Source organism: Piliocolobus tephrosceles, chromosome 4, assembly GCF_002776525.5.
Source record: "Piliocolobus tephrosceles isolate RC106 chromosome 4, ASM277652v3, whole genome shotgun sequence".
In the NCBI taxonomy this organism is placed as follows: Eukaryota; Metazoa; Chordata; class Mammalia; order Primates; family Cercopithecidae; genus Piliocolobus; species Piliocolobus tephrosceles.
The window spans coordinates 91,801,840-91,817,860 of NC_045437.1; the positions used below are offsets into that span (position 1 = coordinate 91,801,840).

The 16,021-nt window shown below is 37.9% G+C and overlaps 1 protein-coding gene across 10 annotated transcripts in view; it reads right to left on the bottom strand.

Annotated features, from left to right (window-relative positions):
* Positions 1–16,021, bottom strand: part of MCTP1 (multiple C2 and transmembrane domain containing 1) — a 594,518-nt gene that overhangs the window by 189,721 nt on the left and 388,776 nt on the right. For all 10 annotated transcript variants that reach the window (XM_023212153.3, XM_023212158.3, XM_023212156.3 and 7 more), the window contains one exon: positions 14,531–14,661. In XM_023212153.3, coding sequence (XP_023067921.1) covers positions 14,531–14,661 — 131 coding nt within the window. The remainder of the gene's footprint in view (positions 1–14,530; positions 14,662–16,021) is intronic.

A 16,021-nucleotide genomic window follows, 5' to 3' on the forward strand; every position in this document is an offset into this window, starting at 1 on the left:
TCTCTAGCTGGCCTAAGGAATTAGGTCACTGGGGCTTTGCTTATAGAAAAAATGATGTGAGCTATCTAGAGAGACTAACTACCAAAATTCTGAATTTTTGTGTTACTTTTAAAAAATGGATGTTCGCCCCATTCATAAATGTTATTAAGCGGTGAATAGAATATGTACCATTGTGATGCCATACGTTTTACATTTTTTAAAACCATGCCAATGTATTCACAGTACACTGTATAAATCTAAATAAAAACACATAAATCTCCTTAAAACATAATAGCTCGAGTGTTATGCACCTGAGTTGTGCTGAGTGACTTTCTAATATGGCAGTGCATGCTGTGTGTGCCACTCTCCCAGAGCTAATACCTTGAAAACGCTTTTCATAAAAGTGTCAATTGATTTTGAAGAGACAGGTAATGTGGTGACCACAAGGCTAATAAACTGAGAGAAAGGTGGCAGGCATGAGTAAAAGGCATTTAAAACAGGAAATAGCCAATTATAAGAATAAATGTGGTAACCTACCATAAACTGAGTGGTCAGAGACAGATTAAACTCTTGCCGTTTCTTATTCCTCACTCTATTTAGTATTTATGGTTTTGCTTTTAAACTAAACTCCTATGGACAGTGTTTCAAAGCTTATAGTTGAGTTCAAACATCTCTTTAGCAAGAGTGATCGCAGATATTGAACTGAAGTCCAATATTTCAATAGGCCTTTTATTTTTGCCTATTGGTTAATATGAGGGATGTCTGGGACTAGTCACAAATGGGAGGAAGAGGAATATTGATGTAAGAAGGGAAAACAATAAGCAATGCCCTGGTCAGTGGCAGAAAGTCCGTGTGTACTAAATGCTAACTATTGAGAAATTGAGAGATTAGAGTCTGTACAAGTCTGGAAACATCTTCCTGAAGTTAGAATGTATGTCAAATAACTGCACTGTTTCTGCTATCACAATACCCATTCCAAGGTACTCTCGTGCTGTCTCCTCAAACTCTGAAGGGTGAAAAAACATATCACATCCCTTATCTCATATTTTAATTTTAACTGGAATTAAGTTCTTATCAATAACACCTGGAACAAATTGAGGTTAAAATTTTTTACAGTGGAAAACAACCATTCAAACACATTCTCTAATAAAAAAAAGGTATTATCTTTAGATATCTTTCCAGCACCTGACACACTGCTGGGTCCATAGTTTGTAACTCTGACTTGGATAGAGAGTATAATACTAGAGAATTGACGAGAGACTATAATTCAGACAATATTTTTGGTTGGATACAGTTGGAACCAAGAAAAGTCTTTCGCTTACTTTGTTGTTTCTTTTTTTTCCACTCACTTTGATCATGCATTTACTGGTCCCTTCCTTTTTTATATGATGCTGTAGCACTCTTAAAATACTAAAACGCATTGATGTCTTCTGAAGGATTTTCTTCTATGCCCACCACCACTTTGTACTGATCATATAGATGTTGGTTTCTCTTAATTTATATTAGTCATTGCATTTAATGCTTTACAGGTGGGGAAGCTGCTCTCAAGATTATATAAGTTAGGCTTTGCAAACTGGCAGTTTTCAGACGGAATCTGATCCATAGATTTGTTGTTTTACTTGTGCTAAAAAAGTTTGGAATACAAATATTTTTAAATACAAGGTAAATGTCCTCTGAATTAGTTACTGTTCCCCATACTGGCCTATTTCACTTAATTATTCTACCTTGCTCCAGTAGGCAGAAGGATTCGTGATTCTTGCAGTCTCCCTAATTTACCAATGAGAAAACTGAGGGCCAGGGAGGGTACATGACGGAGGTGAGACATATGGTTAGTTATTAGCGGAGTCCACTTGAACCTAGGACTCTGGAATCCAAGATCTAGGCTTTTTTCCACCACTCTAAGTAATCATGCATCCCAGGAAGAAGCACTGTTAACAGTGCTTCTCAAACTGGGTAATATCTAGGCTTTTTTATTTTTATTTTTATTTTTTTGAGACCAGGTCTTACTCTGTTGCCTAGGTTGGAGTGCAGTGGTGCGATCATGATCATGGCCCACTGCAACACTGACCTCCCGAGCTCGGGTGATTCTTCCCACCTCAGCCTCCAGGTAGCTGGGACTACAGGTGCGTGCCACCAGGCCTGGCTGATTTTTTTTTTTTTTTTTTTTTTTTGGTATTTTTTGTAGAGATGGAGTTTTGTCATGTTGCCTAGGCTGCTCTTGAACTCCTGGGCTCAAGCAATCCACCCGATTCAGCATTCTAAAGTGCTGAACAAGCCACCACACCCAGCCCTGGACTTTTTGAGACAGAGTCTTATACTGTCGCCCAGGCTGGAGTGCAGTGGCATGATCTCAATTCACTGTAACCTCTGTCTCCTGGGTTCAAGCGATTCTCATGTCTCAGCCTCCCAAATAACTGGGATTACAGGTGCCCACCATCAGGCTTACTAATTTTTTTTTTTTTTTTTTTGTATTTTTAGTAGAGACAGGGTTTCACCATGTTGACCAGGCTAGTGTCGAACTCCTGACCTCAAATGATCCACCCACCTTGGCCTCCCAAAGTGCTGGGATTACAGGCATGAGCCACCGCACTCAGCTGACTTTTTTCCCTCAAACTTTTATTTTAGGTTTTGGTGGGCACATGTACAGGTTTGTAATACATAGGTAAACTCTCCTGTCACAGGGTCTTGTTGTACAGATTATTTTATCACCCAGGTACTAAGCCTAGTACTCAATAGTTACTTTTTCTGATCTTCTCCCTCCTCCCAAACTCTGCCCTCAAGGAGACTCCAGCGTTTGTTGTTGCCCTCTTTGTGCCTGGACTTATTTGTAACAGAAAGAATTATCTCAGTTTCCAAGTATGAAAATATGTTATTTTTATGCTTTAAAAATATATATAAACCAGAGAAGAAGGCTATAAGTTATTGTTCTTATATGATGATTAAGAAAAATTTATAAATTGAATTTTGAAACTATGAAACTAATAAATTTAAATTAACAATATACATTTATAGGGAATATTATGCTTTTCTGTAACAACTAAAATTTCAGTATTGGGGGTACTCAAAGAAATAGTTTATCTCAGGTCCTGCTATATTCAGTGTTTCAGAATTTTGACTTTAATAATTCCAATGTAGAGAATGTCCGTTTCATAAATATATCAGACAAGAGAGTATTTAATGACTTTAAGGTTCTTTGTGCTAGTTAAGGTTATTCGGATCTCTTATTTATCTAAATATTCTACTCGAGAGTAAGATGCCATTTTAAATGAAGTATCACCTAGAACTAAGCAAAATTTTCTTGTTAGCTTGAGGATAAACTTAAAGCTTCACTGATGGGTATCAAATCAAATTGTTGCTGGAATTGGGTGGGGAAAAAGCATTTGCTACTCCCACATAACTTTTGAACAAATATATTCAAGGATGGAACTCTTACAACATAGTCTAGTGCAATGTGAATACAGTACTAATTTTTATGGGGTAGATTCTTCTGTATTTGGCTCACTGGTGCTGTTATGTCCTGAACAAAGGGAGGTTTCACTACCGTTTGAATATAGAAGTAATAAGTGGCCATCCAGATGGTTCAGGATAGGCATACAGTAACGGTTTTATAATGTTATCAAGATAAAAACGCAAAATCTAAAAAGCATCAAAACAAATTTATGAACTCCAAACATACGTTCACAGATACGTACACAGAGAAAAGATCTCGGGTTTGGGAGTCAGATTCCCTTGGTTCTAGACCTCAGTCTTACATTAATTACTCATGTGACCTCTTTCAAGATAACTTCTCCTCTTGAATTGCAGTTTTCTCATGTGCAGATGAACTTTAAATTCTCAAACCCTCAAATTCCACAATTTGTTGTAACTCTATGTTTACATTTGCTGCATCTTCCTTTCTTTGCAATTCTACAAATCAAAAAGCTAAGAAAACAAAATTATCTTATAGGCAGTGAAATATTATTCCTCAGATGTATTGCTAAAAAAGCTTCTGAATGTTGGTGTAAGAAGGCATCTCATCCCGTCTCATCTAATTTCAGACTGTATTGCAAAGAGCAGTAGGGTGTGCCTCAGAGGCCATTATGGGTGGCAGGGTGGGAAAAAGGGGTGTAGACTATCCTCTTTGGTTCACAGATCAGCTCCCCTGACATCTGTTTTATATTAAGGGTTGGTATCTGTGGTTTGAAAACTTACCTGACACAGCTTATATAGCTCCCTAGGCTCTCCTGGAGCCATGGTCTCCTAAGTCCTCAGCTGTTCACTTTGCCTCAGCTGCTCCTATGGCTGTGCCTCCCCAGAGGGCTGCTCTTCATCCCAAACCCATGTTTGGGTCCTCATGGGTCTCCCACCTAGGGCTGGCTGATCTTTCACTATCCCAAATGAGTTAGGCATTCCCCTTTTCTGCCAAGGTGCATTCAGGCCTAGCTGCCATATACTTTGAGTTTCTGACTTCCAAAGCCACTTCTGCACTTCTAAAGCCACTTCTAAAGCCATTTCTGCACTTCTGCACTCTGAAGATTGTATCTGGCTCCCAGATCAACTGCCAAGGAAGCTGCATGAAACAGTGCAGAAGTTATCTCCTTGTAGGGTGAATTGCGATCAATATAATAGGAGATGGGAAGACAATGTCCCACTCCTCTTCCCTTTCACGAACTGTGCCAAAATGTAATTCTCCATATGGCCTGTGCACATGTGGCCATATGGATGCACCTGCTAAGCAGCCAGCTATATCTCTGAAATACCAGAAACAGTGACCAACCCATGAGCATATTTCCTTTCATTGCTTCCTAGTATTCCCTAGGAATTTCTTTCTCACTCTCACTGTCTGGGATGGTACCTCCTAATAAAGTATCAACACTCAATCACTGCCTCATGCTCCATTTTTCTCTAGAAACTGGCCTAAGGCAAAAACCATTGCTACAGTCCAACCCTCTCTGTATGGATGTCTACAACACAAACTTGACCATGTCCCTCCCTGGCTTTGTACTATTTACAATATATCCTTAGCCAGTCAACAGTACCCTCCATGACTTACCATCAGCTTATGTGTCACTTGCTAATGCACTCTCTTACAATTTATCATTCCAGAAGCCTTATAATCCTCCCAACATCCATGCTAGAATGCACCTGTTTCTTTATGTTTGGACAAGGCATGCCCTCAGCCTGAGATGATGTATCTCATCTTTGCATGTCTAATTTTTACCAATTCTCATTGAAATAACTTGCAGCTGTCTTTCTCAATAACCTGAAATGCTTCAAGGGCAGGAACAACGTCTTATTCTCAGCATATGGCACAGCAACTGGAATATAGCTGGTGCACTGTAAGTATTAAAGTACTATGGACAAGGAAATGGAGGCTCAGAGAGGCCAATAATTTACCCTTGGTGACAATGCTTGACAGTGGCAGAGCCAGTGCTAATGTGTAATGTGCTCATTCTACCACTTCTACATTGTCTTCCTAGAAAGTGGTTTGACTTCTCCCCAATACTTATTTCACTCACTCATTAACTAATTCATTCATTAACTATTCATTAAGCGTTTATGTCTTAGGTCCCCTTAGATTTGGAGATTCAGCCCCTTCTAAACCTTCAGGTTTCTCAGATCCTTACTTCAGAATGAGCATAGATTCTGTGTTACTCTGAAGAAAGTTATTTGACTTCAGAGTCCATGGCTGGGGGTTCAGAAAACTGAAATTTTAATAAATCCCAATTATTCATTAGTATTGTGATATTAAGCAAGTCACTTAAACTCTTCGTACTTCAGCTTTCCTCATTTATTGAACGGAAATTTAAAAAAAAAAAACATGCCTTCTCTTTGCAAAGAATTGTAAGAACACAGGAATCATGGATGAAAAAGTACTTTGAAAAGTTGAAAGTGCTATGTAAATGTATTATCTAGTTATACTATCACATTTGCCTTAGTTTCATATTTGAAAATTCAAGCGATCTGCATCAAATTCAACTCATCAGTTAATGAATCAACAGAATAACCAGAACAGACTCAAATCTAAAAGAGATTTTTGTACTAGTCTGTTCTCACGCTGCTAATAAAAACTTACCCAACACTGGGTAATTTATAAAGGAAACAGGTTTAATTGACTCACAGTTCCACATGGCTGGGGAGGTCTCACAATCATGGTGGAAGGTGAATGAAGAGCAAAGTTATGTCTTATATGGTGGCAGGCAAGAGGGCATGTTCAGGGGAACTCCCCTTTATAAAACCATCAGATCTCATGAGACTAATTCACTATCACAAGGACAGCATGGCAAAGACCCACCCTCATGATTCAATTACCTCCCACCGGGTCCCTCCCACAACAATGGGAATTATGGGAGCCACAATTCAAGATGAGATTTGGGTGGACACACACAGCCAAACCATATCAATTTTAGAGCTGCTTTCCCTCATTCTACAAATGCTTCCTCGTAGTCCCTGCCTCATGTTCTTTCTTTCTCACTCCCACTGTCAGGGATGGTACCTCAGAGAGAGGAAAAAGTAAGACTTAGAAAAATTAAGTGATAACAAGAACTTAAACCATGTTTTCTGACTTCCATATCAGAGCTTGAAGTTCTCTGCATTTAAAAAATAAACTATATACAGTTGAACTATTTAAGCACGTGAAAGGAATAGTCATCATCTTTATATGGTGATGTTATCCTCTAAAAGTTCAAGGAGAAAAATCTCAGCGTTCTGATCACCGTTTTTCTCCCCTGCCTTTCCATCTGCTGCCTCTGAACCAGTGACCCACAACATTCCTTCCCAGATGAAACAGTCTTGTGATTAGCACCCTGAGTGTGTTCGTATGAGTCCCCTGGGGTATAGAAAGTACATGTTAGAACCATTTGCAATTATTTTTTACCTTAAAAGTAAGACAGAAATCAAGCCTCATCAATATCTAATACTCACATGAATACAGGTGGCTCATACATCAGCTAAGTCACACAGGCCTCAAGTATTTCGAGGGAGGCATAGGAGCTGCATGGCTAACACGAAGGGGTCGACGGTGGCACCCTTCGGGGCTCACTCGCCTTTCCTGAATTGTAGTTCATACATGACCTATTAAGTGGATTTAGAGATTATATAATCTAATTTTAACTAAACTAATCCTCACAAAACGGACAATTGGCTTTAAAAGATCCCACCAAAGGAACTGTGGATAGAAGATAACGCTAATTGAGCAAGCACAAGTGAACAGCAATGATAAACAAGAATCTGCCGAGCCGACACTTCTACTCCACTTGAGCTCTATGTCAGCCCCGCTATGGCTCACAAAGCAATGGTGCTAGAATCAGATCCGGCAAGGGATCCGCCAAAACAATCCAAAATTATCAGGAGGAAATTTCCATCAGCTCTCTTCAACAATGAACATGTAAGTATATATTATGCCTTAAAATACTAACTAAAGAGATTTTGAAGCCATCATGACTAGCAAAACATTTAAACATAAAACACTCAGAATGGGAAGACATGCCTCTATGAGGGGGGGATTTTAAAAAGCACAATTTTACTTAATTTTTATCAAATTGAATAATACATGTATGAAGCTTTTTGAGATTTCTTAATATATGAGAACTACTTTACATTTGCACAATGTAACATCTTATAAATTAATATAATATATGACTCTTTGAAATGTTTGCATTAAAAAGATTCCATATGTAGCTGCTGAAGTGTTTTCAAGTTCCATGACTCTCCAGAAGTTTGTACTCTATCTCTGACATTACAAAACGCTAAATGCTGTTATTGCCTTTCTGTTGTTAGAAATTGTCACTGTTCAACTGTCTCTGGGGAGATTGCTTTACCTGGGTATACCGCAAACTTCTATAATTCCCTATTCACTGACGTGAAGGTAAACTACACACTGTACCTACAGCAGTGTATGGAAACTGTCTTTGAGAACTTTGCCAATTATTTTAAAAATATTACAATGAGTACAGCCTTTCTGAGAAAATCTTCAGATGAACCAACAGTAACTCATTAAAGAAAAGGGATTAAAATCCTAACATATTTTGTTTAGGTTGAGTTTATGAAAAAACAATACAAAAATCAACGACAAACTCCATTCTTTATTTAAATATTGCTTGTGTCCCTAATGAACTATTTTCACTCAATCATTAGTAAAAAAAAAAAAAAAAAAAAAAAAGTAAAATACAATGATTTTTTTTTTTTTTTTAATCTTCTCTTCCGTTTAGAATTTTCTGGCTAGCTGTCCTTGTGCTTTCAGATTAATAATGCAGTAGGATTTCTCCTGCTCTTATTTATGTAGAAAGTAAAAGAAGCATTATAGTTTTGGTGTCACAAATGAAAAACGTTCCAAATCAGAATCTATGGAGTGTCAAATGCTCAAATGCATTGACTTTCAACCTCAAGAAAACACTAGTTTGGTTTTTATCCAAAGTCAAAGGCTATTTTCCTCATTTGCCACACTGAACTTGAATGCACATTCGTGTGCATCTAAATAGCTCACATTCTCTTCTCCTCAGCAGTAGAGAGAGCCATAGATTTATTTTTATGGCCACAGATTTTGAAAGCATTTGTTCTTCCCCCAGAACTTACCAGTTCAGAACACATTTTTCTTATCATATACCATTAATAAGAATTTTGTTAAACTTAAGCCCTTGACTCAAGTTTATATTGGTAGCATTTGGTTGTCACGGGTAGCACCAAATGCTTAGGCCCTTAGAACAATGCAACAAAGTCAGTAGCAATTCACCAACCTAAAATATATGTACCCCAAATCAACACCACTTTAAAGATAAACAAGCATTTTGCACACTAATAAATAATGCTGTAAATCTTGCTATATTGGATTGCAAATAACTCCAACTGAATAAAATTGCATGACACAGGATTTACTTATTCTGCACGTTCGTAAAAACAACTTGTTCTCTGACAGCACTCATTCTTGGCAATTTACCGCAGCTGTCAGCAGTCAATTTGTTCAGATTACTGCTCTGCATAAAAGTGTAAAAATCATGGGGATTTATTAGCTGATTATCGTAAAGGGGGCAGTCCGTCTTGCCTGCCAAAATGCAGGTGATCAGAAAGTTAAATAATTACATGCAGATTAACATTATTTCACCTTCACTTGAAATCTGTAGTTCAGTGACAGGTAAAATTTGTTGTTTAAACTTGCAATATGGTGTGCATCACCTAAGTTGGTTTACCGAGTACTTGGCATTTTACTGAGCACCCCATGGCTCCGGGACAACAAGCTGAATACAAGAGTGTGGTGAAATAAGCATGGGCTTTAGAGTAAGGAAACTCTGGATTTGAGCCTCAGATCAATCACCCCACTGGCTGAGCAACCTCTTAATTGCTCACTATTTGCATCTGCAAAACTGGTATAATATGAACCATCCCTGCTACCCCAGAGTGTTGAGCTAATGTGTATAATAGGGCCATGTAGGTTGTAAAGCATTATTATTATTGTTTCTTTCCATTTATGGTAAATTTACTTTTGTGTAAAGTTTTGCAACCAGATAGCTCCGTAGATATCATGATGATAAAAAGTTATAGTAAGTGTCTTGGTAAATGTACAGCCTACTTTTTCCCCAGACATGGCCATTTATTATTACTGAAGTATAAAGATTGTTCAGACACTTTTATACTTTAACTAATTCATTATTCTCTTTTGCATTATATTCAATCATCTTTCCACAGTTACACTGAAACTTTCTTACCTTCAACTAAGTCATGTTGTTCTAATTGCCTTTCAATTAATGCCTGGTGTCAGATCAGCATTTGTCTGACAAACAGCCATAATTTCCAGTGTTAAATCAAGCTTCAGGGATTTATATTCAAACCCAGGAAATATTTACTGCGTGCTTGGTGCCAGATATTTGTTTAGGTATGGAGTATGTTGCAGTGAACAAAAGACTCAAAAAATCCCTGCCCTTGTGGAGCTTACATTCTAATGAGGGAAAATAAATGATAACATAAATGAGATGCATAGTTTGCCATATGGTGGCTGCTTTAATGCAGAAAAACAGAGCAGAATAGCGGAATGGGATGCCAAGAAAATAAGGTTCAATTTTAAATAGGCTTGGTATGGATGCCTCCCTGATGAGACATTGGTGCACAGATCTAAAGAAGATGAAGAAGCAAGGCAGGTGAGTGGATCCCTGAAGACAGTTAGATAGAGGGAAAGGTCCTGAGGTGGGAGGGTGTCTGGTATGCCTTGAAGAATAGCAGAGAGGCCAGCTGGCTGAAAGTGAGTGAAGGACTGGAAGAGGCAGAATAGCAGACGTTCATGGTAGACAAGCAACAACGCCAGATTGTGCAAAGTCTTATAGGCCACTGAAGGGACTTTGGTTTTCCCTAGATTACAATGCAAAACAATTAAAGGGTTTGGAACAGAGGAGTTAAGTTACTTTATTTTTGTTTTAGAAATATTACTCTGGCTGCTAATTGGAAACAGACTGTTGTGGGTGGGGAAGTGTGGAAGGAAGAACAGGAGGCTATTGCTATTGTCCATATGAAAGTTGATGGTGGCTTCGACCACAATAATAATGATAGAGATGATGAGAGGCCGAGAATCCTCAATATGTTTTGAAGAAAAATTATCAGGTTGCCGATTGATTTGATGAGAGTGAGAGAGAGAAAGGAATCAAACATGGTTCCATGATTTTTGGTGTTAGCAACAAACAAGAGAAGCCTGAAGGAAGAGCAGAAGCCAGAAGGAGGTGTGGGACTGGAGGTTAGAAGTTTAGCTTTGCACATTCTTTTTTTTTTTGAGACGGAGTCTCGCTCTGTCGCCCAGGCTGGAGTGCAGTGGCGGGATCTCAGCTCACTACAAGCTCCGCCTCCCAGGTTTACGCCATTCTCCTGCCTCAGCCTCCCGAGTAGCTGGGACTACAGGCGCCCGCCACCTCGCCCGGCTAGTTTTTTGTATTTTTAGTAGAGACGGGGTTTCACCGTCTTAGCCAGGATGGTCTGGATCTCCTGACCTCGTGATCCACCCGTCTCGGCCTCCCAAAGTGCTGGGATTACAGGCTTGAGCCACCGCGCCTGGCCTTAGCTTTGTGCATTCTAAACTGGAGAAACCTATTAGACTTTCACATAGTGATATCAAGCAGGCAGTGCAATACAGGAATCTGGAATGCAGAGAAGAGTTATGAAGTGGAGCTGGGCTCTTGTGAATGGATGAAGTCACCATGGGAGCCAGTACAGATGAAGAAGATGCCCAAAGAGTGAGCTCTGAGGCCTTCCAGAACTACATGAGGGGATGAGGAAACACCTGCAAAGGAGACAAGAAGGAGCATGCAGTGAGGTAAGAAAAAAACAAGGAGTATGTGTTGTCCTGGGAGGCAAGTGAAAAATGTGTTTCAAAGTAAAGAAGGGGTCGGCTAAATCCAGCACTGCTGCTGGGGCAGGTTAGACAAAGGTTGAAAACTGGTCATTGAATTGAACAACATGGTGGGCTTGGGTGACATTGACAGGAGCAGTTTTGGTGGATTGCTAGGGGCAAATGCCTGACTATATTAGTTCAAGTAAGAATGAAAGTTGGGGCTGGGCGCAATGGCTCACACCTGTTAATCCCAGCACTTTGGGAGGCCGACGCCAGTGGATTGTTTGAGTTCAGGTGTTTGAGACCAGCCTTGGCATGACAAAACGCTGCCTCTACCAAAAATACAAATATTAGCCAGGCATGGTGGTGCATGCCTGTGGTCCCAGCTACTCGGGAGGCTGAGGTGGGAGGATCGCTTGAGCCCAGGAGGTGGAGGTTGCAGTGAGCCGAGATCACACCACTGCACTCCAGCCTGGGTGACAGATCCAGACCCTGTCTCAAAAACAAAAACAAAAACTAAAGAATGGAAGTGGATAAAGTTCAGTACTAAAATAGTTTTAACTCTTTGACACTCCAGATTTGCAAGTGGCTCTTTCATTCATAGCCACTCTTGTTCTTATTAAATATTAGGAAACAAAGTCTGTTATTGAGTTTGCATTTACAAAATGTATTATAAAAAATCATTATATATGACCAAAAATGGAAAATGAAATAGACAATTATAAACCATAGCATAATAAACTCGTTTATATAGATAATGTAATCCATACAAGTGTTCTCAAATTTGGGACTCAGTTTAGACAGTACCCTTAAAAAATGTTACTAGCCATCAAAGGAATAGTATCACCCTCTATGGCCAACTTTAAACTTACTCACAAGCCTCCAGCAAATTCCTAGAATAGTCTCTACTTTCAAAATTAACACAGACACAGAAAGTTGCAGTGAGAGCTTGCAAAAGAGGACAGTAGATTATGATGACAGTTGTATGACTGTTACTTTACCCGGAGTACTCAAATTTAATTGGAAAGTAAGTCAATTGTCTTTGAAACTATTCTAGGAATTAAGTAATTCTATTATAATCTGTATTATCTCCACTGTTTTCATGCAAGTTTCAAATAAATAAACACAGTTGCCTGATACTTAGGTATAATAATATGTTGCTTTTCAGCGGCAGGATGCTTTTAAAGAGCAATTTAACAAGCATCAAGTTAGAGACCTAGAGTTTTCAGTGCTATCTGGATATCAAAAAGATTTGAAATGATGATGCATCACAGTTATTTCTGCAAAAGGCAACCTTGCTAATTTAGGAGTGTGCAACATGTTTCTATTGTCCATCTTTCAGTATCTCAAAATTCAACACTCATTCCTTTCATTGTGTAAACCAGTATAAACCACTACTCCAGAGCTGTCTTGTCTACACCTGTGCTCATTTCACTCTAACCTTTTGGGCTTAAATTGCTTTCATAGGCAATTAAGTTTGGTATATGACCAAAAATAGACTTCTCTTTTTCAAGCTTCCACAGGTATCTGGAACAATCCCTCTGATCTTCCATCCAGAAATTTGTCACTGTTTTCTCAAAACTTAGCCAAAATATAAAAAATCTTTAGGAACAAGGTGAAGTGAGATAGTTAGGTCCACCTCTCTGTCAACCATGTCTGCCCTTGAAGAACTCATAATGTTATTAAGTGAGGAAAAGAAAATGATCAGTCCCAATTGGCCTTAGAAATTTTCAGTTTTTAAATTGGAAAATTCTTACCAAAGGAAAAAAATATAAAAGAACATCTGTCATCATACAAAAAAAATAGAGAGAAGAAGGGATATGAAGGAATGTAATATATACCTAGAAATACAGGAAGACAGCATATTTACAGCATAATCTTCATTATTTTACCAAGATAAGAAAGTTTGAATACAAAGAAATAAGGTGGAGGTAGCAAGTTACACATGCCCATCATTCTGATTATCTTGTGGTCACCAAATATAACTAATATTATTATAACCAAAGAAAATGAACTCATCATTCAAGGAATAGCTACATAGTATCTTCTCGAAAGAGCTCATGGCCTATTGATGGAGACAGAATCTTAGATATATAATTATAATGAAATGCATTTAATGTATTAACAGGTGTGGTATATCCCAAAGAGAACAAGATAAAACTTTAAGAAAACTCTGAAAATAGTGTTTTAATTAAGGGAAAAACATATGCAATAAAGGCCTGTGCTTTAAAAAGGCTTGAAATGTAATGTAGTATTAGATTATGGTGGTGTTTTCCAGGTTCACTCTACAAGTAAAATAGTAAAGGCTGCCTGAAGCTCATTTTTGACCGCTCACTATATAATCCTATGAAGACGACGATATATATATATAACTGCATCATAAAAAAATCAAGAGATAAATATGTTGGATTGGATTCTTGTTCTTACTTTTCCAGAGTATAATTTATTTTACTCTTAGGATGTATACATTTTCTTCAGGCTGTATGCTTAAAGACTTGGAGTTTCATGTAAGCTACAGTGAGGAAAGAATTTTTTTTAATTTAAAAAATTAACAAATTTTTCAGTACACCACACTTTATTTCAATATTGGCATGTTTCAATGTGTTTTGCTACAAAGACACATATATAACTATCAAAAAATATAAACATAGGCTTTAAAATAAGAAAACAATTCATATGATTCAAGTGGTCACTCAAAATAACCCTGACTTTGTGGAAAAATGTCATGTAAGCCTCAAAATACTCCTTTCTTTACTGTGTTATCAGATTAACATGGATCTGCCTCACTTACATGCTTCCTACACTAAAACTTGGGAACTCTTTACGGATTTATGAACTCCAAGGAGATTACAAGTATTGTCTACTTTGTAGGGCGCTGTAGAAAATAATGTATTTTATGGTGATAGTATGCTTTATGAAAATAAATATTATCTTAGATCACTTTACAGACTATGAATATGCTCTTTGTTCCTTTATGTATCTTATATCGATGAAATTCCTCTTTTTCAACTCCCATAACTTTGACATCTGGAGAAAATTCATGGATATCAAAATTCAGATAGCCTGTGTCCATCAACTGGTCAAAACCGCCACCTACTGGTCAATTTTTGAATCTATTTTTCAGTTCATCCAAGCATTGCCTTAACATGGTAAAGTCCCTTTCTTCAAAACAGTAAAGATCATTTACAATAACCAGGCTTACAGCAAATATTCTTTTAATAAAAATGCTCTAGGGGTGAACCAAAAGTTACAAATTGCACAAACCTGCCAATAAAATCATCCCTTTTCCCAGCATCTTTGTCCCATGCAGTGATATCAATGATTCCTCCTCTTTCTTCATAAAGGTGAAAATCAAATTGTTCCCTCCACTGAGGATTCAACGTTTTTGGCATAATCTAGGAAAAAAAAATCATTATGTCATATTGGTAGCAGCTTTTAAAAAAAACTTCAACCTGAGACACTAAATCAAACTTTTGGTACTATAGTATCTAGAAAAGCATGCTGTGTGCTATTTGAAAAAAAGATTACAGAAATAATGGAAATGACTCATTCAATCTCCAGCATCTTTACTGAGTAGTACCTGAATGGACCTTAATGGATGTGTACTGAAAATAAAAAGATATCCTTTGATTATCTTAAGTAACAGATAAGATATATAAATTATGTAGAAGAGGTAATAATCTATGAAAGAAATAGCTCACTCGGATACTAGCAATATTTTACCTAATCATAGTTAATACATTAAAATATAACTCATAGTCAGTCATCTAATAATAAAGGAGGATGAGGATTTTCAGAGTTTTTTTTTCCCTTACTTGCCATACACATTGGAATCCTGACTTGAGTACATGAAAAACACACAGTGAATCTCTGTGAGAGTAGGAGAAAAAAGCAAGTAGCTTTTGGGTGGTCAAACTTTTATCTTAGACTTATAGCACTGATGTAGTATCTCATGTTATAGATGGATAAGCTGAGACCTAGAGTTTAAGCGACACACCTCAGGTCAGTATGTTTTAGCATTTAGACACTAACTCAAAGTCTTTGATTAAAGCTTCAGAACTCGGCCGGGTGCGGTGACTCACGCCTGTAATCCCAGCACTTTGTGAGGCCAAGGCGGGCAGATCACGAGGTCAAGAGATCGAGACTATTCTGGCCAACATGGTGCAACCCTGTCTCTATTAAAAGTACAAAAATTAGCTGGGCATGATGGCGCTCACCTGTAGTCCCAGCTACTAGGGAGGCTGAGGCAGAAGAATTGCTTGAACCTGGGAGGCGGAGGTTGCAGTGAGCCGAGATTGTGCCACTGCACTCCAGCCTGGCGACAGAGCGAGACTCTGTCTCAAAAAAAAATAAAAAAGCTTAAGACTCTTTCCCCAAAACCAGATGCCAAAAATGTTTGCAAAATAATAAATGAATATATATGAGTATATATGTATGCATACATATATGTGGATATACTCTTTGTGTTGCATATATAAGAAAGATATCTGAAATGTAATTCTGTAACTTCAAGTATTCAGAAAAGTCATCTTGTACAGTAGAATCAATGAACAAAGTAACCTATATTGATAGGAATGGAATTTTAAAATTCCATTCACCACTGGGTTAAACAACATTCATATTTGTTTCCTTGTTCTTTCTTTTTAGCAGGAAGGCATGCAGTGGCCTTTTCTCTTTTTAATGTATGGCAGACAGATCTTCAGAGGTAAAGTTTGAAAGCAATGAAGTATGTTATATGCAAAGGTAATGCAAATG